Source organism: Crocodylus siamensis, chromosome 11 (assembly GCF_052110815.1).
Source record: "Crocodylus siamensis isolate JL-2025a chromosome 11, ASM5211081v1, whole genome shotgun sequence".
Lineage (NCBI taxonomy): Eukaryota > Metazoa > Chordata > Crocodylia > Crocodylidae > Crocodylus > Crocodylus siamensis.
Genome location: NC_143405.1, coordinates 50,262,066 through 50,286,657, shown reverse-complemented (window position 1 = coordinate 50,286,657; position 24,592 = coordinate 50,262,066). Strand labels below are relative to the sequence as shown.

The following is a 24,592-nucleotide window of genomic DNA, read 5'->3' as shown; positions in this document are numbered from 1 at the left end:
ATCAACCTTGGTATCAGGCCATACTGGGAATAAGGTCCTTCAAAAGCATAACAGTACATCCTTAGTTACTGAAACTTAAGTTTTTCAAAACTTCCTATCATCTCAAATGGGGTCATGCCTTAAAAAAAAAAAATCAGGATTAGTTTAATCAGGGCATCACATGATTGTTAGAATAGTTTATTAATCCAAGAAATCATGGGGAAAAAACCCATCACATTAACAAACCCAACCCCCCCCCCCCTTCTGTCCTATAGAATTGTTCCACGTAACATATTCTTCCCCACTTTGTCCCATCTGGTTTATCACGTGACCATACTGGTGAACTAGTCACCATGCAGTCAAGGTAGTGGTTTTTCTCAGAAATGAAGATTACACAGTTTGGAACAAGCCCTGGGTGAAATGGAAATTCCTTTAGCCTTAGCTAATGCATTTTAAATGACTCCTACTTACAGTCATCTCATTACATCTTCTATTTGTTAGACAATTAAAGACAAATAAAATCTTGTCTTCAGCTGGAAAGTTTTACATTCCAGTGTATATGAAGGATGTCAGATACAGCCCACACAGAGTTTCACAATGTGGTGGCTTTCATCTCCAGTATGGGGTTGCAGCCTGCGAGGCTACAGAGCTAAGCACAGAGTGTTCCATCCCGCGCAGAGGTGACGGGGCATTGCATGCTGGGACGTGTTGTCTCCAGGTATCGTACGATCTTGCTGGAGAGGATATTTGTAACCTGCTCACCCTCATGAGGCACAGAAAATGTAGTTTTGATGTGAATTAAGTCTTACATGTGAACCCGTGTACAAAAAGACTCAACACGGTTGTATGGTTAGTTAGCCTGTTGTAGAAATATTCACCCATCAGTCCACTAATTCTCTATGTGCTGCATACCCCAATAGCATGTATCATACATTACAAAGGCTTAAAACTCCTCATTCATCTCCAAAATTAATTATCTTCATAATGAAAACAGTCTCTCTCCTAAAAGATAAAGCTGCAAAAAACACACACACAAATACTTTTCCTCACCACTCAAACCTGATGGCATGCCCATGACAATGACAATGAAAGAGAGCACTGGTTCTGACTGAAGGTTTTTGGAAAACAGGGAATTTTATTATAAATCGTACTGATATTGTAATGATCTGATTCCAGATAAAAGGGCATTTTAGAAAACCTAAATTTGAATAATTAAAGGTCCAGGAGTATAACCCCAAAGGGTATTACTCCTAGTATGACTGAAAAATGAGTATATCCTTGTAACCTGCCTTACCTTCGTGGTTTTCCAATGGAGAATTATTATAATACTTAGTTCCACATACAACAACTTTCACCATCAAATCATTTCAAAATATGAAGAAGTCTTATCCAGGAGTCAGGGAAGTACAAGTGGGTAAATACAGGTAAGGAGTTGAAGGCCTTTTCTATCTGTAGCTTTTGTACCCATTGGTGCAAATAGAGGACTGCACTGATTGAACTCAATAATGTGGTCACTGTCGTGCCACCACAACTTTATAAACATGTGCAAAACTGTGTATAAATAAGCCCTAAGTGATTTACCCAAAACCATAGGCAGAGGGAGGATTAGAATAAACCAGAAATCCTTGTCTCTCCAATTCAGGCTTAGATCTGAGGACCACACATCTTGGTAGATATTTTATTCTGTTCATGTAGCTACTTCTTGACAACTTGAACTTTACAATTGGATCAACTACTATAAACTCTCTGCAGAGAAAAGGAGTCAGATATTTATGACCATTTTTAAAGCACCAGGCAAGTGTTTTCATTTATATTTTCAAGTCTCCAATTTGATCTAACCCTCCTTCCCTTCAAAATAAAATGTATTGCCTGCTAATTTGCCTGCTTCCATTTGTCAGAGGTGAAGCATTTGCCTTGTGGTTTAAACAGAAATTGATGGCACGTTTTGTTTAAAAACCACTTCAATTCCTGTAGTGTTTTATCTTGCCAAAGTCTCTCTGCCCTGGCCTCTTCCATGCTATCACTTCCTCTTTTCTATAGGAATAATGTTTGAGAGCTTACTGCTGCTGTGGAACCAAAAGGGACAGATAAAACAGTCATTTTCTAGGGCCTAAAAAAAAAAAAAAAAAATCAAAAAAAAATCAAAAAAAAAATCACAATGTTGTAATTCTTCAGTAGACACAAGAGGAAGCCAAAATAATACAAAATGTGGTCTTCAGATATTTTAGTTTCTAATGGAAAGATTGTGGGAAGTATTACTTGTTATTTATTCACATGAATAGTTCTTTGAGGTAGTGAAATAAATAAGCCCCAAGTGATTTACCCAAAACCATAGGCAGAGGGAGGATTAGAATAAACCAGAAATCTTTGTCTCTCCAATTCATAATTGCAAACACAGATTTACTTGACTTTACTTTGAGTATTGTGGAATCCAATATGAATGCAACTTGGAGTCTAAAATACTCGAGCCTAGAGAATCCCAGAATGACAGATGCTAAACCTGATAATGCGGCCCTTATAGATAATATTTGATAGGGCTACTCTTACCAACAGAAACAGCATGGTGCACTGGTTAGAAGAACAGAGTTCTAGTCCCAGTAGGGCTGAGCAAAGCTTTGGGTACTGATTTGATCTGAAGGAGATTCGACGGTCGAATCACTGAATCCAAATCGAATCAGGAGACCGGTTAAAAGGTCTGAATGGATTTGAAGCTCTCCGAATCAATTCGGAAAAAGATTCGGAGAGCTTCAGAGATTTGGGTGGTCCCCGCTTGCTGCTGCAGGAAGCTGAGCCTGGACTCTGTGCTGGTAAGCAGGGGGCAGGGGAGGGGGGGCGAGGGGACCATGGGGGGACCCCTGCCAGGCCTCATTCCCTGCCTGGCCCCCTAGCCCTTCTGAATGCCTCCCCATGTGTGTCCTGCCCTCTCCAGCTCCTGGCTCTTTAGGGAAAAAAAAGAAAGAAAAAAGAAAGTCCCCTACTCACCAGCTGCTGCGGTAGCCTCAGGGCTTCTGGGGGCTCATGGCAGAGCCCCCCACACAGCACAGGGCAGTGGGGGGAAAGAGCTGGTGAGTGGGGGCTTTTTATTTTTATTTATTTATTTATTTCTTGAAGAGCCAGGACTTGGGCAGGCGGGGGTTGTGGCAGTGGGAGGCAGTGGCATTGCCCCCCTGCCTGGCAGCAGCTGGTGAGTGGGTGGCTTTAAAAAAATTGGGAGCTGGGGCTGGGAGAGTGGGTGGGCGATAGCAGCTCATGACAGAGCCCCCCATGCAGTGCGGGGCAGTGGGCAGGGCCACAAGCGTTGCCCCCGTGTCGGACAGGAACCAGTGAGTGCCAGGTTTTGTTTTGTTTTTTCAAAGAGCCGGGAGCTGGGCCAGGCGGAGCAGCCATTGGCAGGTCTGGGAGAGTGGGCAGGGAATGAGGCCAATTTGGAGATTCAGACGATTTGGCAGCGGCCGAATCTGTGAATCAGATTTGGCCGAATCGATTCAGGCAGCGATTCAAATCACCAAATCGAATCACTGTTCCCTGAATCCGAAATGAATACTAGCCACTTCGCACAGGCGTAATTCCCAGGTCTGCTGACAACTGTCTGTGTGATCTTTGCTAAGACATTTAATCTCTGTGTCTTATTTCCCTCATCATTAAAAACGGAGATAACGCGGCTTAGCTGTCTTCAAAAAATGCTCTCAGAGCTTATCAATACGTTGCTTCCCTCCTTAGTGTTATTATTCACATGAGAGACCTTCCTCTGCAAACCTCATGCCATTCTCCTCTAGCACCCTTCTGAACAATTTAAAACTGAGAAGAAACCATTCAAGGGACAAGGTGACCTTCAGTAAATGCCTTTACTGTCCTTACATGCCTCACCTAGTACCAATCACTCCATCTATATCCCTAGAATAATATCATCGTAAATTGATAGGTGAGAGACAGTCTCAGGGCCTCTTGCCCCAAGCAAGGTTACAGCTTAGAAATTGTGAAAACCACACAGTACATCCCTATGTCTTGAAAGAATATTTATTTGCAGGAAACACCAGAGTGACCCCATGGAAACTAGCCCTTGCTTCGATAGCTTCAAACTCAAACCTCTCAAACTGTGCTGGTGGAAAATATTCTGATTAATTCCTCACATAAACAGCCAATTTATAAACACAAGCACCAGACTGAAGGGAACAGTAATACAACAGGGCTTCATGGAAAAGAGGTACTTGAGGCAAATTAGCCATTTACATCATATACTTTCATGCTCTGCTTGTAATATCTTGCTATAAGATTTTCTCAATTCTGTTGTAGCAAGTAATGGATAAATAAATCTGGATGGAATAAAAGCCTATCTGAAACTTTATCTCTGGCAAATGAACAGCATCTTCTTTTAAAACTTGAACATATTTGGTAATTTCTGCATTGTTTTGAAAAGAATCACATTTCCCTAATGTTCTAGTGTAACAATGGGGGTGGAGGGGAAGGTGGTATCCATGATCAACTAATTCATTTATGTTGTCAATACCAATGTCTGAAAACCTTTAAAAATCTCTCTGCTGGTGTACTCCTGGTGCTAAGGAGACAAAGAGGACTACTTGAGTGCATCCACCTCTGAACCTCAACACCTGAATAGATCTTGCTTGGAACCAGTAATGGGGTAAGTGCATACCAGATCAAATGTATTTTCTCAAACGGGGCTGCAGAGAGCAAAGGCAACAAGAAATGCTGCTCCAAAAGTAGTCCCGTTCCATGGATGCCAGATCTCTGAAATTTCCAAGCCAGGGGCTCAGAGCCTGCCCAACCACACAGATGCTCTTTGGAACTGGAACTCCAAAGGCTTTGGAGGTCCAGTCATCATAAGAGACAACTCACTCCCTCTTCTGCATTTTCACTATAGTACTGGAAAAAAAACCATGGAGTAAATCTACTGGCTGAGAAGCAAGCAATTTCTAGCCTAACTCCATGTCTCTCCACTAAGTTAGATTGGAGCTTCAGGAATATGAGGCCAGTCTCATGGTCTAGGATTTCCTATGGAAGGGAATAAGAATTGCAGTCAGGTTGAGAAAGCAGATGCATTTTACATACATAGCTTAATGAAAGCTTCAGTGATTTGCTTAATTTGACAGAACTTGGCTAACCATGATCCTCTCTCCATCAGGCATCACTTCATTTTTGATGTCAGTACAGTGTCTACGGAAACTTCATCAAAATGCAGACATTTGTCAAGTGTGTACTGATGCTTGTGATTACCATTTCACTTCTTTTCTGCTCAAAAAGAGCAATAAACAACTGCATCAGTTGCAATAAAGAAAATACAGCTGCTCCCAAACTTCCTAGCCCTTGGCTACAATAGAAAGAGCAAGAGGAAATGAGTTCAATGCTTTTGTTTACTTTCGTAAAGTCTCCTCTGCGTTAATCAAATCAGACAGCCCGTTGTATCGGCTGTGGGAGAGGATTTGTGTCCTTTTCAGACAGAAATTAGAAAAACTTCAAAGTGATGTATTAGAGTATAGGAGGGTAGGTAAGATACTAAACCAAGACTCAGAAGACCTGCTTTCTATATCAGGTCTGTCACTAACTGGCTGTAAAACATATGGCAAGTCCCTTTATTTCCTTGTGCTGGAGCTTCACCATCTGTAGAAGGAAAATCATGTTTGCCCTCCTTTAACAAGCACTTTGATACTTGCACACAAACACTAGCGTGCAGAGATACATAAAATCATTATGCTCTGTGCCTATCCAAACCACAGATCTCATAGCATTTTATAAAGATTACAAATGTAATTAAGCCTAAATGCCTTTTTGAGAGGCAGGTAAGGTTGTGAAATTCGTTTTACCAATGGTGAATGTGAAGTACAAGACACTCGCACAAAACCATAACGTGCCTTGTATGCTTGAAAAGATGCAGCTAGAAAGTCTCTTCCTTCACTGGTCCTACTTTCTGTGTGACAAGACAAGGTATTTAGCAGAATTCACAGATTCCTTGGAATCTGACAGGGCTGCACCGTGAGCACTTCTGTGGCGACTACCTTGTGACATCTGGGCTGCAAACCACGTGCCTTAGTGCTTGTGCCACCCCAGCCCCCACCTTAGTAGGTGAGACCATAACCTGTAGGAAGAAGCTGTTTTCTGTATGAAAGCCACTCTGATGCACGGAAGGAACAACAAGCCGATACAAAAAGGGCACATCTACATGCATTACTAATGCAACGTAATAAACTGTGGTGCAGTTTGCACTAGAGTTTATTGCTTCTGGGCATAATGTTTACACATGCGCCTGGGACCACAGCATGTTGAGCCACAGCAGCACAGCCCTGGCTGGCAGGGAGTCCAGGGAGTCAGTCTGCTAGCCCAGAAGTGCTGCACCCCAACTCGGTGTGCTGCAGAAGGGCTGGCTAGGGCACAAGGGTGCTACAGAGCAGGGACAGCTGGCAGGCAGCTCTGCACTGTAGCACCCTTGTGTCCCAGCAGTCCCTGGTCACAATACACATATGCAATGCGGAGGAGTAAATAATTCTGCCATAGGCTAGTACTTGAATTGGGCAAGTACTATCCTGGTTAGCTTACTGAAGCCTAACAGTACCACATGTGTAGATGGTGATGCTTTACAGAGAAGCTAATTAGTCAACTCTGCAATAAAACGCACGTGTAGATGCCCCCAGCATCAGCCTGTCTTCTCATTTCACCTGTAGGGTAAACCTGAGGGCTGCATTTATGCAAACATAATGGTTTTCAGTTACAACATGAAGACACATTTTAAGGTACAGAACCCAGGCAAATAATTGCTAAAAGTCTTGCCAATACCTGCTCCTGATATTGACTCTTAACCTACAGAACAGCCACTAGACAACAATGTAACATTTAAACACTGGACTGTGCCCTCAGGGCAATGGTGATCAACCACTATATTATACAAACTCTATTATGTTTAAATTTAAATATAAATCCTTTCTTGGATTGCATTTTCTCTCTTGACTTAATTAAGCAGCATGACAGTCAACTAAAATTTAGCTTGAAGGAATACATTACAACATTAAAAAACAAATCAGTTCGCTCTCGTGCGTATTAACTGACAACACCCCATTCCTTTCCTACAATTTGGTTAGTCAGGGAATGCAACAGCTGCACAGCTCATGGAAGGACTCATTTTACTTGGAAGCCCTAGATGATCACAGGCTAGGATAAAAGCCGCAGCAATTACCTGCTGCACAACACAAAAAGACGTTCCTTTAATTGTGCTTGAACTGCATCATCTCCATAACTTTAGAAAAGAGCACGTCAATTAATTGTCAAGGGTGAACGTGGCAATCAGACTCATCAGATGCAGAAAGACATTTGAACAAGATTTAGAGCATCCCCTGCAGCTGCAGTATGAAAGCTCTGGAGAAAGATCCCATACACAGCTATAGCAACCATAAACCTAATGCAGAGAACAATACGCCTCATACATTAAAAAAGCAGGGGGGGTAGAGGATTTAAAGGAGATTGTTAGTACCTGTAAAGTCCTGTTTTTTTGCCAAAGGTTCTCTGAATTTTCTATAGAGCACATTGGGGGAAAGATTATGCGATCCATTTACAACAGTTTCAACACAGGCATTTCATGCTGATCAGCATTGACCAATGTGATCCAACAGATGCATATTTAAGGTAATGATTTGTGAGAAATGGTTTTATGGAGATTGTTGCCCAAAGCAGTCCACAAAATGAAGTGAAAGGAAATGAGAATTTAATACAGCAAGAAAAGTATCTCAACTGTAAGCTCCATTAGACAAGGAAACAGAACAATGGGCCCCTTAACACTGCACTTTTGGCAGCAAAAGATACGACACTCTTTTGTCCCCAAACTAGAGATCCATCAAAAGAATTACTGCCCCTGCCCCTTTCTGCACTAGATGGGGACTGTGACAAGGGAGTGCTGACTTGCTTCTGAAAGACCGGGAAGGATGCAGGGCTGTAGAGGGGTCCTTTTAAATGAGGAGTTCTGTGCATAAAACTTATGAGTACAGACACACCATAACATATTCAAATAAAGCAGAGAGCCCCATTGTTTGAATCATTTAAGTGGTCTGGATGGAGTGCTAGAGATTATGCTGTCAGAGTCATTCATGTATTGACAGGGGAACTGGATTATATAAATGAATAAAAATAAGCTTGCAAAGCATTGGGCTGTTATGGTATCAGAGGCACAAAGAATCACATTACTGAGAAAATACTAGTTTTAAACATATTGTAGAGACCCAGGTGGAGTGGCTATACTGGGACAGGGCCCATGTGTTGTGCACTCAGCAGATGTCTCGCTGTCTTGTTTTCACATCTCTCCCACAACTTGGTATAACCAAAAAGGGGTATCAAGAGATGGTATCTCATGGAGAGAGTTTGGCAGAGACCAGCATGGATCATGACATCTACAGGTCTTCTATGGAGCTCCTCTTCCCCTACACCCCACCCCTGCCCATTTGGGTGTTCTTGTTGGTGCAGATGCCCATTGACACTGGGCATCTGGGCCCGTTGTTCAGGCCAAGAAATCCATGATGGAAGGAAACGGTGTTGCCCAGAGTCAGCATGCCTTGGCTGACAGGAAGGAGAAAAAAGTTGGGGGGTTGTGCTCTATGTTAGGGAACAGTATACCAGTTCTACCTTCCAAATGGGACCAGAGGAAGGCTTAACTGAGACCCTGTGGATCAAACTTCAAGGAGGGTGGGGGGAGAGGGATCTGGTGGTAGGGGTTTACTACAGGCCACCACATCAGGAGGAAGAGCTAGATCTGAAATTCTCCAGGCAGCTGGGGGAGGCCATGTGTGCAAAGGATGTTGTGGTCATGGGTGATATGAATTACCCTGACATCAACTGGGAGGAGCAGTCGGCCAGGTATAGCCACTAATGAAGTTTCCTGATGTGTGTACAGGACCTACACCTCGTGCAGGAGGTACTTGTCCCCACTAGGGGAAATGCCATACTGGATCTGGTGTTAGCCTTTGGGGACGACCTGGTGGGGGATGTGCTTGTACAAGGGAGGCTAGGGGACAGTGACCATGAAATTTTGCTATTCAGAGAAAGGTGGGGAGGGTAACTAGCACAGCGCAAATGCCTGACTTTAGGAAAGCCAACTTTGATGGGCTCAGGGCAGTAGTCAGGGAGGCACTTGGAGCCCAAGGTGTAGCTAGTATGGGGGTCCAGGAAAGGTGGTCCTTCCTCAAGGAGGCTATCCTTGGGGTGCAGCAGGATGCAATTCCTCTGCGCAGGAAGGCGGGAAAAGGGTCCAAGAACCCTTCATGGCTGAGCGTGGATATCCAGGCTGGCCTGAGGGCAAAGAAAAAAAGCATACTGGTGGTGGAAGCAGGGGGCAGGGACAAAGGAGGAGTACACCTCCCTGACCTGAGCTTGTGGGGATTTGGTGAGGAAGGTGAAAGCAGCACTAGAGCTTAGATTAGGATAACAAAAAGTCCTTCTTCAAGTATACAGGTAGCAAGAAGAATTCTTGGAGTAACATTGGACCCCTACGAGGCAGGGCAGGGCAGCTGGTGATAGACGCGCGAGAGAAGGCAGAACTCTTCAACAAGTTCTTTGCCTCCGTGTTCCTGCCTGCTGACAATGGGATGCTCTCGGATGATAGCGTAGAGAGGCCCAGGAAGGATGCAAGTCCCCCAACTGTTAGTTCAGACCTACTTAAGGACTACCTGAAGGGCTTAGATGTGTCCAAGTCAGCGGGCCCAGATGACCTTCATCCGCGGGTGCTGAGGGAATTGGCTGGTGTCATTGCAGAGCCATTGGCATGGCTGTTCGAAGACTCCTGGTGCTTGGGTCAAGTCCCTGAGGACTGGAAAAGGGCCAATGTGGTCCCTATTTTCAAGAAGGGGAGGAAGGAAGAGCCTGGCAACTGCAGGCCAGTCAACCTCACTTCTATCCTTGAGAAGGTCTTCGAAAAAATTATCAAGGGCCACATTTGTGAGAGCCCTGCAGGGGAAGTGATGTTGAGGGGTAACAAGCATGGGTTCGTGCAAAGCCGGTCCTACCTGACTAACCTGGTTTCTTTTTATGACCAAGTAACAAAGAGCTTAGATGGGAAGAAGGAAGTCGATGTTATCTTCTTGGACTTCTAGGTCTTCGACACAGTGTTCCACCCAAATCTGGTGGACAAGCTGAGGGACTGCAGCATCGACAAATGCACAGTCACATGAGTTGGCAAACTGGCTTCAGGGGTGCACCCAGAGAGTGGTGGTGGACGGGTCGATGTCGACCTGGGAGGGTGTGGGCCTCAGAGTGCCCCAGGGCTCGGTCCTTGGGCCAGTGCTGGTCAACATCTTCATTAGCGAGCTGGACGAGGGGGTGGAGAGCACCCTGTTCAAGTTCGCTGATGACACCAAGCTGTGGGGTAAAGTGAATACACCGGCAGGCAGGGACCACATCCAGGCAGGCCTGGATAGGTTAGAGAAGTGGGCAGATCTGAACAGGATGTGGTTCAACAAGGACGAGTGCAGAGTGCTGCACCTGGAGAGAGGCAACCAGCATTATGGTTATAGGTTAGGGGCTGACCCTCTCGGCAGCACAGAGGCAGAGAGGGATCTTGGAGTCAGGATTGACTCCAGGATGAATGAGTCACCAATGCGACAAAGCAATAGGCAGAGCCAACCGCACCCTGTCATACATCAACAGGGGCATCACTAACAAGTCCAGAGAGGTCTTGCTCCCCCTCTATGCGGTGCTGGTCAGGCTGCAGCTGGAGTACTGTGTCCAGTTCTGGGCGCCACACTTCAAGAAGGACGTGGAGAACCTGGAGAGGGTCCAGAGGAGGCCACTCGTATGGTTGAGGATAGGTTCAGGTTAGATATTAGGAAGAACTACTTCACTGTAAGGGTGGCCAGAGCCTGGAATAGGCTTCCCAGAGAGGTGGTGCTCTCATCTTCCCTGGAAATCTTCAAGAGGAGACTGGATAGGCACCTGGCTGGGGTCTTATGACCCCTCCCATCCCCAGGGCTCCTTTCTGCCCATGGCAGGGGGTTGGACTAGATGATCTGTCTAGGTCCCTTCCCACTCATTGATTCTATGAGTCCTCCAGTCTTTGCTGCAGTCCTGAGATCAATGGCTTGCAAAAAAACTAATAAACCAATACAACTTAAAGGGCTGTGTCTGTGCCTGCTTTATGCCTTTCCTTGGCCAAGCAGGGTCTCAGCCACCTTCCCCCAGGGCTTCCCCTTTATATGAGTCCAGTCTGAGTGGGCCAGTCCATCCTGGGGCCAAACCCCTTGGGTAATGTGGGGCCAAGGATATCATAAAGCCCTCAGTAGTCCGCAAAGGTACCTGACCTCCTGCGATGGGGCAGTGGTCAGGATTCTGTCGAGAGTCAGAGCGATACTGATACCCGGCTCCCAGTCTTTGGCTTCCATGGAGGAATGCTGGGTGACCCTTTGCCTGTGTTGGCGTTCCCCCCCCGGGGTCAGTGAAGCTTTACCTAAGGAGTTCTGGGTTGGTCTATGCCAATCCAAATCCCTACATGCCCCACATGCCCTGCTGATGCTGACAGGTGCAGAGAGCCCTGCTGACTCCATGCCATAGGTGGCACTACTTGTGCCAGCTGCCTGCCTTCCTCTCAGGCTGTGGCCTGTGCCCACATGGGGCTGGGGTGCCAACCTTCACCCCACTCTGGGAGTGGAGCCTGGGGAATGTCTGCTGTCCACTGGCTGCCTGTCTGGCAGTGCAGTGGGACACGCTACTGGCAGGTGGGCTTGTCATTTCTCTGCGGGCCTGGCCAAGGGTTTGCCACCTGAAAAAAGTGCGTCGGTGGCTATCGTTCCGGTAGCTACAGGGCTCAGCCTAGCCCCTGCCACAGGTATCTTAGAATAAATGTCATCAACTTGAAGATACAAGAAGCACACAATTATTTAGGTGGCTTTAAGATTATCTGAGACAAGAAGACCATAAATTGATATATATATAAACAAGGGAACATACAGATAAAGCTTTATAGGCCAAAGCTTCAGGTGGTATAATTTAGGTTAGCTGAATGAAGGCAATATAGCTATGCATTTTTCTAATATTAGGAGATCTGGCCCCACTGGATCAATATTTTAAATGCCTCAAAAATAAGTCAAGGTCTAATCATCTTTTTCTTTCTTTTTTTGTAGTTTATGGCTGTCAGTTACGTTAGTAACTGCAAATACTGATGTGTATTATGCAACTATAAAACCCTGTATGCACTTACAGTGAAATTTACCCTTTGAAATCACACACTGGGTTTTGATTCAACAATCTGTGCCCCTTCATATGTGATATGACACTGGGAAACTTCAAGATAAGCCTCCTGGAAAGTAAAGAGCAATTTTGCTTTAAAGAAAGTATTTATCTGCTTAGTAATAAATTTTTTCAAGGGCTTTTATAGCCCTTTTAAAAATGCTTGTTCTGTTCTTCACAGTCCCCATCCCAACTCCAAGCAACAAGAAATGAGAGCTGGAAGGGACAACTTGGGTCACCCAGGCCAGTTCCACGATCTCACAGCCAGCAACATCACACAATCCCTTTCCTTGAAAGGGTCAAGGAGCCATGCAAAACTTTTTCCCTAGGTTTCCAAATTGCGGATCCGTCTCTCATTTTAAACACTCGTGTAACAAAAATTCACTTTGCAAGCAGGACTTTACAATTAAATCTCTTTCTTCTACTTGCTGTTGTTTTCCTCTCCAGGCCACATGATCTATGCTGCTTCTTTCATCCATTCAATTAAAAAATTCTGGCTTGAACAGTCAACTTCGATTGTCTGTTTGACCTTTCTATTTGCCTTGTACATACTTAACACAAAAGAATGGGAAAGTAACATCCTGTTTAGAATCTTGGATCTCCACACCCTCAGCAATGAATCAGTGAACTTGGCATGAGTGCCTAGCACGTTAACAAGCCTGACGGACTTTCAGAACATGTCATCATCAATCCAAAAAGACAATACAGAACGTAAGTAAGCTTGCACTGAATCATGTCCTCCTCAATGTTCAAATTCTAATTACAGTTAGAAAGCTAAGGTTATCCTGCTCCCCACAGGGGAAACATAAAGAAAAGAAAAGGCCACGTTTTACTTCTTATGAGAACAAGAACAGCACCAAAGGAAGAATAGTGTTGTAGAGAAGATTTGCAGATTGCTCTGGTGCAGGTTTGAGTAGTTTCAAACATGTTGCTCTTTTGCAATTCCAACTCTAAGCCCGTGCAAAGCTGTGCCATTGCAAAGCACCTACTGAACTATACCAATCTTCCTAGTTTTCAAGTCTCTCTTTCAGCCTTTGTAGGGAATACCAAGTCTGACAGAAAGCTAACAGGCCCACCAGGGCTCATACCAGGACAGATAAAAATCAACTATTTAACAACAACAATAAAAAATATTTTTTTTTATTTAATTGTATTTTTAAGATTTGTTTTAAACCCAATATAAAGATAGTTTTAATTTGTGTTATACTATTTGAGACAATATATTAATGCAACTTTTTTAGAGAAGTTTTATACGCCCAATTTTATGGGGTTCCCAGAGGTTCCTCTATAGATTAGTAAGGTCTAAAGAAAACCACTCTACCCAATGGGACTCAGTACTCAGTCTAGAGGATCCCACTAAGCTTCTCTGTGATGCTTAGTTTCAGTTCTCAAATTGTGGATTTGTGTCTCCAGAGATAACATCCTTGTTAATAGCAGTATACAGAGATAAGAGATAACAGACCTGATTACCTACCCATCAGCCTTATTGTCTCTCTGCAAGTTTGTATACACAGAGCCAAGCCCTTACCTCTCTCTAAAAGTGCAAAGTTTCAAGAAGTTAAATGATCAGAGGATTATTCAGGGTGGAGTAGATCTGGGCAAGGAGGAAGAGTCTGGAGACAAAGGCAAGGAGGAAGGGACACTAGTAACAAAAGAGAAACATTCTGAGCAGAATATTCCAGAAGTATTGAGGGATATGTTTGAGTGTAGCTTCTCCATTAATTTGTGATCTAGTGATGGAATGGTATGGTAAAAGGGAAAACGTATCATGGCACCAGGCTTGCCAAGAGAGGCTGTAAAAGAGAGAAGAAATCAAAGACGAGAAGAAATCTAGAAGAAAGCCCCAAGCTAACATGTGGCTGCAGTGCTCCTTTGATGTTCTCCTAATACCGCATGGCAAAAATATCCCCCAAATATCCATGACTGATCTAGCGAATTGGAGATAGTTCACCTCCCAATGACTTCACAAGTATCTGCTTCAATTAACCGTAACAAATAAAATAACCAAATCATAATTCAGTTCTCTGATGTAGCTGCAAAATTAATCTGAAAAAATATCAAAATAAATCACTGCTTTAAAATGTATAGTGTGTACCTTCTAAACATGAAACCTACATCTATCTCCGAGTTGTGAATAATAGGTATTATGGTTATATCAAACAACAAAGATGCATTTTTTTTGTAGAAGAGAATGATTAAATTGTTTTCTTCAAACCACAGGCTTCCTGACCAGTGATTTAAATCTATTCAATTTACATCAAACCCACCCCAACTAATACTACCTATAATTGCATCCTGTTTTGACAAGAGGGTGGTTAAGTAGCTAGAAGTATCTCATTTATAGCCTCTTTTTCACCCTCAATTCCAATGTTTAAAGCATAGTGGAGAACCAGATTCAACCTTAAATGCAGAATGATGAAAATGCTGGTCAACCAAAACTAGCTGCAGATATATTGTCTGACCTAGGAATTACAAGCTCATTCATTAATGCAGCCTTTTCAAGCTCTTTCAGACAACTAGATTTAACCCAAGCCAACTCCATGAACTCAGAAGAAAATGGCAAAAATAACTGGAAAAAGCTGAGGTGTTTGCCACTAGGGGTACGTGAAATGAGCCATATTTGATTCAGATTCAGCCCGAAGTGGGGGACAGTGATTCTATTAGTTGATTCGGATCACCGTCCCAATTCAATTCGGCCGAATCCGAATCTGAAGATTCGATGCTGATTTGGAGAATCAACAATTCAGCCATAGACACAGCTTCAAAATGTTTTTTCTACATACCTCGAGGTACCAGGTGCAGCTCATGAATGCTGTGATGGTGGGGCAGATGAAGCATCCTACAGGAGTGTGGGGAGGCCCCCCTGATTGCTCAGTGGCACATCCGGAGGCAGACTGGAAGTGCTTCTGGTCCATTTCCAGGTCAAACCCCAAGCGCGCTGGGGACTACCCCTCCCACGCTCTTCTGGGACTCTCCATCCACCCAAGCATCTCAGCATTCACAAGCCACTGTTCCAGGTATGTAGAAAAAACATTTAAAGCTGTGTCTATCTGAATCCATTTGGAGGCTTCCGATTCAATTCAGAGGGATTAACGGGTCTCCTGATTGAATTCGGATTTGGAGATTTGGCTGCCGAATTGGGCCGAATCAAATCAGCAACTAAAGCTTCGCACAGCCCTATTTGCCAGTTAAATAGAACTGAAAGTATATAGCAGGGGTCAGCAACCCCTGGCACATGTGTCGAGCATGGCACACAAGACCATTTTGCTCTGCATGTCACCGCCAGCCAGGGCTTCAGGCAGCTGCTGCCAGCCACGAAGCCCAGGCTGCTCTCAGCAGGCAGCTGGTTAGTTGCAACCCCTGCTGTAAGCAGCCCAGGCTCCATGGTCAGCAGTAGCTACCCAGAGCCTGAGCCGGTTGCAGCCAGGAGGCTGCAAACATCTGCTCCAGGCTCCAGCATAAGCTCCATACCAGTGGGTGCATGTGCATCTCAGAGCAGATTGGGGGGCGGGGCAGGGCAGGGCCTGAGGTAGCACAACCCTGGCCTCTCCCCTGCTGCTGACACAGAACTGATGACTGGACTCTGGAGCCTGGCACAGCTGTTTGTAGCCAGCCTGGGCTCTGGGCAGCTGCAGCACACAGACTACAAACACCTGCATCGGGCTTCACAGCCCCAGCATCAGCTCCATGCTGGCAGCGACTGCACGTGGACCTCAAAAGCAGGTAGTGGGAGGGCTGTGCTGCCTCAGGCCCTATCTCCACCATCTACTCCAAGGCACGCGTGCACCCACCGGTATGGAGCTGGTGACAGCATGGAACAGATGCTTGCAGCCTCCTGGCTGCAGCTGGCCCAAGCTCTGGATAATTACTGCCAACCATGGTTGACTGTTTCTATAGCTGAGCTTTAACTGCAGTGGTAATTCTTTGCTGTAGTTGCTGTGCTGCCTTTCAAATAGCATTCTGGAATCAGTAGGGTACAAAGGCATATCTGGTACGTGCATGTTTCTATACTGCTGATCTCCAAGGAGTATTCAACAGCAGCCAAGCTGTTTAACCACAGTCCCCTAAAATGCTGCCCTATTCCACTGATACTATTAGCAAAGCAGTTAGCCTGGGCTTCATGAAGTTTCATTTGACAAAATGCAAAGCAAATGTGCCAAACCAGCTTTCTTTAACAAGTCAGGATTCTTCCATGGGCCAATGCATATATCACAGTAATTAAGACTGCCACCCACAGTGGTCCTAAATTAGAAACAAATGACTGATTTTTTGAGGGCAAGACCTGCGACACTGCATACACTGCTGATGGACAATGCAAACCACGCTTAAACCCAAGGGAATAGAGTGCCACCTAGTGCCTCATGGGAGTTAAAGATTCAAAGATCAATTTCAGGTTAGTCTATACCAGGAATGTCAAACTTAGCCCACAAGGCTTCTCATAGGTTGGATCCAGACCTGGGGGCAACAGGGCAAGTAGAAGTGAATAGTAGGCTACGTGGTGGCAGGGCAAGTGGGTCTGTGACGGCACAGCATTCACTCGCCCTCTACTAATAGCCATGTCCACTGGGGTACACACCCACAGATTCAGCAGCAGGCCTATTTGTTTTGATGCCCTTGCTCTACAGATTTCACAGGTAGAGATGTAGCTACATGGGGGAGAAGTGGGGTGGGGTGGGGGGGAAAAATGGAAGGGACAATGAATTAATAAAACTGAAGCTCATGCCATCTAAGAAGTGGAATTTTTCTAGGGGTAAACAGCAGAAAGTGCTGCTCCTTATTTGAAGCATCACACTAAGCAGAGTTGTAAGGAAAGGCAAAATTACCTTATACCAAGAGAAGCTAGTTTTTAAACAATGAATACTTAGCACACTTTAGCAATCTGCAGAAATGGGAACATGGTCAGTTTCAGTCGTTGTTCCCAAACATAATGCACATGGAATGAGCACCGATCTTAATATAAAATGCAGAACAATCACATCATAGGTGAAAAATCTATAGACAAACACTTATCTGGAATGGTCTACACATGCACAAGCTTCTGAGGTCCCTTCTAGCCCCATTTTTCCGAGTCAATGATGGTCTTCTAACCACATTTCAGCTGAGATATTCCACTGAAACTACAGCTGTCTTTCCAAGTTTTCTTCTCTCTCTACTTCAAGGAGCATCTAGCATGGACATAACTTGGAATATTTCTTGATTTTTTTATTTTTTTTTTTACTGGCACAAAAGGTAGTCTTCTGTCTTTTAAAAAATGTAAATCTAAAAACAGATTCTTCCACTTTTAGTACTCTTCCTGTAGACCAGGAAGGGTGTTGTACTTCTAGGACAGTGTTACTCAAAACAGCAGCTTTTGCTGGCATGTTATGAACTAAACCCAAAAAGCTGAGTACTTAAGAGACACAGGGGTCCAGTAATGAACAGCTCTATTCCAACTTCCAAAACCACGCTCATTAAAATGGGAAATACAGTCCAGACCACCCTTGCTATTTTATAACCCCACTGCTTATGCAATTAAGCACTCTATGCTCCAAACCTCAAAGGACACAGCCATTTAATTCTCTTCCCAGACCACAAGAAAAATAAGAATCCTGCATAATATGCTATACACCACTGTCAGCCACAGATACTATGACTCCCACATGCCAGCACTTGCTGGATCCTGCTAATGCACAAATGATCCTATGTGCATTCTTAGTGTGCAAGACAGTGACTAACAGCTGTACCCAGCAGTCAACACAAACTGTTGATATTTAGATGACAAATTTTATTTCTTTCCTCCCAGAAGCTTTGCTTATCTGTTAGTCTATTGGCATAAATACCATTAAGCCTTTATATCTCTAATTCTGTCAAGCTGCTTTTGGCTAGTATTTTCTACATTGATTGCCAGAAGGCTGTACTTTAGAAACCATATCCAATCTGCGCATAGCCAAAACATACGTTTACAAACCTGGGAACAAATTAACCATGACTGCAACACTGGAACTGCACTGCTCTTTAGAGAGACTCATAACTTGCAGTCTATACAAGTATTATAGGGGCAGAGTCGTAATGTATGTAAAAACATTAACGCCCACCCCTCCACACTTCAACCAGTGTACGTGCATGTTACAACTGAATATGATTTCTATATACAAAAAATGAAACGTTACAAGTCAAATCCAAAAGATAAATCATATTTATTAGTTTAAAAAAAAAAAATCAAGACACTGCCATAGCCAAGACTGTGAACACTGATTTGACTTACTGATTTGAGTTATGGTTTTCAAATTTACTATGGAATACGTAAAAGTAATTTGTACCATTTTCACTGGTGAAAAAAAAACAAACAAAAAACCCCACAACAAATAGGTCCCTTCTCCTCCTCCCCCCCCACAAAAAAACAACAAAAAACCCCCAAACCACAAAATGATAATATCCTATAAAAATATAAACAGTTTGAAAGGGAAGTGTGAACTGAAGAGGAACCATTCTCCCAATGCCTGAATCTGTCCAACATGGTAAATCCTCTGCAGTTTCAGCCAACCCTCAACGGAGGAGCTACAAGCACGACGCCATCACCTCTGACAAAGAGCATTGGAATATTCCTCTTGGTAGACTAAGAGGAAGAAAAGAAGAGCATGGTTTACTTTTTTTTAAATCAGATGGGCTGTACAAACAATTAAATATAAATTCATAAGATAGACACCAAGAGTTCATGATAAACAAGTGTAATGGAAATTAATGTAAACTGAACACATTTTGCATGTGGAAAAGATCAATGTAAGCATCAGGCAACTTTGATGTTTTTTTCACTTTAAAGTCACTTTGGGCAAATTGTTATCAAATGGAGTCCTTCACCAGTATAGTTTGCAAAAATCAATTTTCATCTCCTCAATTTAAATTTAAATAAATGAAATATTCCACTTTACACTTGGTTAAAATTAATAGCAAATACATTAAAAAAATTCTTACTTTATAAATTTCTTCATACGTTTCTTCATCAATCTCTATTGTTGTTACAGTCTCTTCCACATCACCCAAAATCATATTTAAGTGCTGATCATAAGCCTGTAGGAAGGACACCAGTTTAAGGTAGTTTCCTTACTCTCCATACAGTACTTACTGTGAGAGGGGTGGGGAAAATGGGGAAGAGAGAAGCACTGTGTTCCTAGCTGAAGTTCAAATACAAACCAAATGAAAAAAGAAAAAAACCACAAAAAACCCCACAAAGAATCTTTTCCAGAAGTCTTTATGGCTGGATGCAAACAGTGAATTAATTTAATATTGTTTTGACCATCATATACATCACAGTATTTTAAAAGCAAGATGGTGTTGATTTCTGCTATCCTAAAAAAACCCCCCCAACAATTTAATTTCAGACACTAATGATGTTTCAACTACTGAACTCTTTCCACTGAAAAGCAGAAAGGCACAACTCAGTAACATGAGAACAAACCAACATGTTTATTCATGGAAGAATTCCTATAGCAAATAGGCTTATGCTTTCCAAAGGAACATCAAAAGGACTTAACAATGACATTTCCTATTTGGTCATTATAAGTAGCAACAATCTGCACATTCAAGGGAAAAGTAGAAGCAATGAAATGGTCTACACACAGACAACCCTAACAGTACCCACTGTTTTGACCACATGACATCCTTTCCTAGGTCACTGTTACAGTTTCCAAAGTCCCAAATGAATTAAAGCCAGCTATCTCATCTCTTTGCTTCCCATAACTTTGCAAGGAACACTGATAGATGGAAACCAGAGACAAATGTGACATTAAGGGACAGATCAATATCAGTGAAAACGTAAAAGAAATTTATGCAAGATTACACTAAGGCCCTATCCCATAAGTGCTTCCAACACACCTGCTTGATTATATTTAGCTTTTACATAGCTCATCAATACATTTCAAACGGCTTTACAAAAGATGACTGCATCATTACCTACATTTCACATGTGAAAAACCGAAGCAGAGGTCAAGTGACTTCCTCAAAATTACCCAGCTGGCTAATACCAAGACCAGGAAAGGGATCCATATTTCCTAAGTTCCTATCTAGCACTTTATCTATCATGCTATGCTTCTTACAGGAAATTTGCACTAGATTTCCCTAAATCAGTGGCTCTCAACTTTTCAAATCAGAGCACCATTCCACAGTTTCTCTTTATTTTTTTATTTAATTTTTTTTCAGATGAGGCAGGTTTTATCCCCAGCTGAAAACCACTACTGATGTGCAACTCAGCATGGTGGTTCTCAACTGGGTGCAGCTGCTGAGATAACTTCCCTGTGCACCTGCTGCACAGCCAAACCAAGAAAGGCTGTGGCATGTGTGCACACACCTTCTACATTAGTGTTCTCAGATAATCCTAAAGCAGACAGAAGAGCTGGCTTGTAGGCCTGTGCAAAGCGGCTAGTATTAGCTTCAGATTTGGGGGACAGCGATTCGATTCAGTGATTCACACAATCGCCAGATCACACATGCCCACCCCTCACCTGCTCTTAATGGCTGCCCTGCCCACCCCAGCTCCCAGCACTTTGGAAAAAAAAAAGCCCTGGCTCATGGTGTGCTGCTGGGGGAGAATCCCCACTGCATAGGGGGCTCTGCCATGACTCCTCCAACCTCCCCCACTGCCTCAGCTCCTGGGTCTTCAAGAAAAAAAAGCCAAACAACAAAACCTTGGACTCACCAGGTGCTGTCCAGCAGGGGGGAGATCCCCCTGTCCCCCACTGCCCTGTGCTGGGGGGGGCTCTGCACAAGCTCCCAGAAGCCCCGAGGCTGCTGCAGGAGCTGGTAAGTCTGAGGGTTTATTTTTTGTTTTTTTCTCTTAAAGGGCCAGAGCAAGGGGGGGTTGGGCAGCCATGGGAGGGGCTGGAGGAGCAAGAGGGGGCTTTGTGGCAGAACTCTCCTCCAATGCAGCATGGGGCAGTGGGGGGGCAGCAGGAATCCCACCCCCCGCTGGGCAGCACCCAATGAGTAGGGGCTTTTTTTGAAACGCTGGGGCTGGGTGGGGGGAGCAGGCAGGGGATGGGGTCTGGCAGGGATCTCTCTATGGCTCCCTCCTACCTTGTCTGGCGCCTGCTCCCCCAGCCCCTACTTACCAGCACGGAGCCTGGGTCCAGATACCTGCTGCAGAGGGCAGGAACTGCCTGAACTGCTGAAGCTCTCTAAATCAGTTCGGAGAGCTTTGAATAGATTTCGACTTTTAATTGGGCCCGATTTGATTCGGAGATTCGGCCACCGAATTGGGCCGAATCTCCTCTGAATTAAATCAGTACCCAAAACTCTGCACAGTCCTAATGGCTTGCGCTGCAGCCATTGTAGGTCTGCCACTGCACCACATCTCCCAGGAAGAGTCAGGTGGGACAGTGGAACTGTCATGCATGCCTCTGGTTCTAGGCATGTCAGGGGATGGAGGCTGGGGTTAACTGGGATGGGCTATAGCACAAGCTGGCCCTGCTGTCTCCTTTACAGTTATTAGAGAACCGTAATGCAGGAGGAATGTGCACATCACAGCCCTACATGCAGGGCAGTTTTACTGGATCACCTGTTTTACAGCACCCCATGAAAAAAATCTCATGGCAGCCTGAGGAACTGTGCTAACCTGGTTGAGAATCACTGCTCTGAATTACCACATTGTTAGAACATCTGGTATGGAAGGCAAGAGTAAGTTCTTTTGCAAAGGGGGGAAATATCCCACCTTTCAGATGTTTCTAATCACAAGATACGATTGTGCCGTATGCCAGGTGCAAAAGTTGCCATACAACTTTAAATCAGTGGGAAGCCAACTTTTTGGCTGAAGTGTCACATGGTAAGCCCTGCACCCTCCCAGTCTGCCACTCTAATTCCCTTCTTCTGCCTGCTCTACTTTCTGCCCTATCTGCCGTTGTGTTCTCTTTTGCCTCCCTGATCTGCTGTGTCACACACAGAGGCAGCATGTACCATTTACAGCACGTGTGTCACAAAATGCCGAGCCCGAAATTGAGATCATAATTTAATTTATGGTAACCTGCATGCAGCACTACAGACAAGTCCACCATTACAACAGAAATGAAGGCATTATTTGTCTCTTAGACCACCTACTGAACCAGCCTTCACCAGCCTGGAGAATAGAAGACCAAGGGGAAATTGATAACAGCCTTCAAATAGACATGCCTTGGGTATAGAAAGGATGGAGATGGGGTTTTCTCTGTAGCTGTAGGGGAAAGAGACTAGGTGCAAGGACTTCAAACTACAGCAAGGGAAGTTTAGGTTGGAGATTAGGAGGAACATTCTGATTCTGAGGATGGTCAAGCATTGGAACAGGCTACCTAGAGAAGCTGTGGAATCTCCATCCTTAGAAGTTTTTGAGAGAAGGTTGGACAGGCACTTGGCTGGGATAGTTTAGTCAGGGGCAATCCTACCTTGAGCAGGGGCTGGACTAGACAACTTCAAGAGGTTCCTTGCAGCCTAAATGACCTCTGATTCTAAGCATTTCCACAGATCTGGATAATGGGATGGAGCTGCTGTCTACTGCAGACTCAGTGAATCTGCAAATGACACCAAGCTGGGGGGGAGTAGTAGATATGCCAGAGGGTAGGACTAGGATTCAGAGAGTCCTTGACAAATTGGAGGACTGGACCAAAATAAATCTCATGAAGTTCAATAAAGACAAGTGCAAAATCCTGCACTTAGGATGGAACAATCCCAGGACAGGTTAGGGGCTGACTGGATAAGCAGCAGCTCTGCAAAAAACGACTTGTGGATTATAGCAGACAATAAGCTGAATATGAGCCAACAGCATGCCCTTGTTGAAAAGAATGCTAACAGTAGTGGCAGCACTGCCAGCAGACCAAGAGAAGTGATTATTCCCCTGTATTCAGCACTGGTAAGGCCACATCTGGAGTACCATGTTCAGTTTTGGGCCCCCAATGCAGAAAGGATATGGACATATTGCAGAGTCTAGTGGAGGGCAACAAAATGGTTAGGGGGCTGGGGAACATGATTTACAAGGAAAAGCTGAAGTAACTGGGCTTATTTAATTTAGAGAAGAGGAGACTGAGAGACGACTTAATAGCAGCCTTCAACTCCCTGAAGGTGGGTCTAGAGAGGATGGAGCTGGACTGTTCTCAGTGGTGGCAGACAACAGAACAAGAAGCAACAGGCATTTATACACATACTTTTTCATGCTGCCAAGCACCGCAGATCCAGCGCATCAGAGCAGATTAATCGACTGAATTAATTGAGTCTGCTCTGCACACGAGCCGATGCACACTGCACTGCGTCACCTGCAGTTGTATAAATGGCAAAATGTGCATCAGCATGGAGAAAATGGCAGTGGTGTGCATTTGAATGAAAACACCTTTGACGTGTTTTAGTTCTAAAGTGGACCGCCGCCGTTTGCCACGCGCTGACGTGCACGTCACCACTTATACAACATTGCAGCGTGAGGTGCTTTTCAAAGCACCCGGCACTGTGGCACATGCATGTGTAAAAATGCCCAATGGTTTCAAGTTGCAGCAAGGGAGATTTAGGTTGGATATTAAGTAAAACTCTCTCACTAGGAGGGCAGTAAAGCACAGGAACAGATTACCAAGAGGTTGTGGAAACTCCATCCTTGGAGATTTTTAAGATCTGGCTAGACAAAACCTTGGTTGGGATGATCTAGTTGAGGCTGGTCCTGCTTTGCGCAGGGGGTTGAACTAGATGTGACCTCCTGAGCTCCCTTCCAACTCTAATTTACGATTCTGTGATCTTACTTACATGTAATCTCCCCCTAAGCTCTCGATCGTTCCTCATTTTCACATAGATTCGTTCATCTAGACTGAGCCTGATGAGATCCAGTGGCTCTTCTACGGTATTGGTTGTCTGTTGCTAAGAAAAAAACAAGGCAGTTCCTATTACAAGCATGAAACCCCCTGAAAGTTGTGTGTCCTAATCCCCAGGACTAGCAGGCAGACAGGGTGAGGAAACTGCTGTCATCTACAATGCTCACAAACACCTGGATCAAGCCGGTGGCCACCAGAAGCAGCAACTCGAGCAAACAGGGCATAAGCCCCTGAGGGCCTGGCAGCCTGAGCCCGCCTCACCACCACTAGCATCACAGTGGTCAGGCCTTGTCAGCAAGGCCGAGACAGATGGCTCGAGGGCTTGCAGCAGGACGCTCGCAGCCGCCAGCATGGGGGGGCACGGCCGAGCCCCCAGAGCAGGGCCCGAGTGCGAGCCTGGGCCCGTCCTGCGCAGAGGGGCAGCGCGCTGGGTCGGGCCCCAGGGCGGGCAGAGACGGGTTATGGGAGAAGCCCAGCATCCCACCACCCGCCAGCGCCTCACCTGATCCACCTCGTCCGCCATCTTTCAAACGAACTCTCGCGAGATCCCGCGAACCCGCCTTCCCCATCCCGCGGGGCTGGGGGCGTGATGACGCCACACATCGCGCGAGTGG

General features: G+C 44.8%; 1 protein-coding gene across 1 annotated transcript; it reads right to left on the bottom strand.

Annotated features, from left to right (window-relative positions):
• Positions 1–18,346: 18,346 nt before the first annotated feature.
• On the bottom strand, positions 18,347–24,527 carry LSM3 (LSM3 homolog, U6 small nuclear RNA and mRNA degradation associated). Its single transcript, XM_090022638.1, has 4 exons — positions 24,481–24,527; positions 23,914–24,024; positions 19,141–19,236; positions 18,347–18,784 (listed from the first exon to the last, which is right to left on the bottom strand). The coding sequence occupies exons 1-4, from the start codon at positions 24,499–24,501 to the stop codon at positions 18,704–18,706; spliced, it is 309 nt and encodes a 102-aa protein (XP_089878764.1). The 5' UTR covers positions 24,502–24,527; the 3' UTR covers positions 18,347–18,703.
• Positions 24,528–24,592: the final 65 nt, after the last annotated feature.

What these genes read in the sequence shown, in the direction of transcription:
- LSM3 (XM_090022638.1), bottom strand. Translation starts at nt 24,501, where the DNA reads ATGGCGGACGAGGTGGATCAG. An exon ending in TGGCGGACGAGGTGGATCAG is followed by an intron (nt 24,025 to 24,480) that starts GTGAGGCGCTGG and finishes TTTTTTTCTTAG; the next exon opens with CAACAGACAACCAATACCGT. An exon ending in CGTATGAAGAAATTTATAAA is followed by an intron (nt 18,785 to 19,140) that starts GTAAGAATTTTT and finishes TCTTCCTCTTAG; the next exon opens with TCTACCAAGAGGAATATTCC.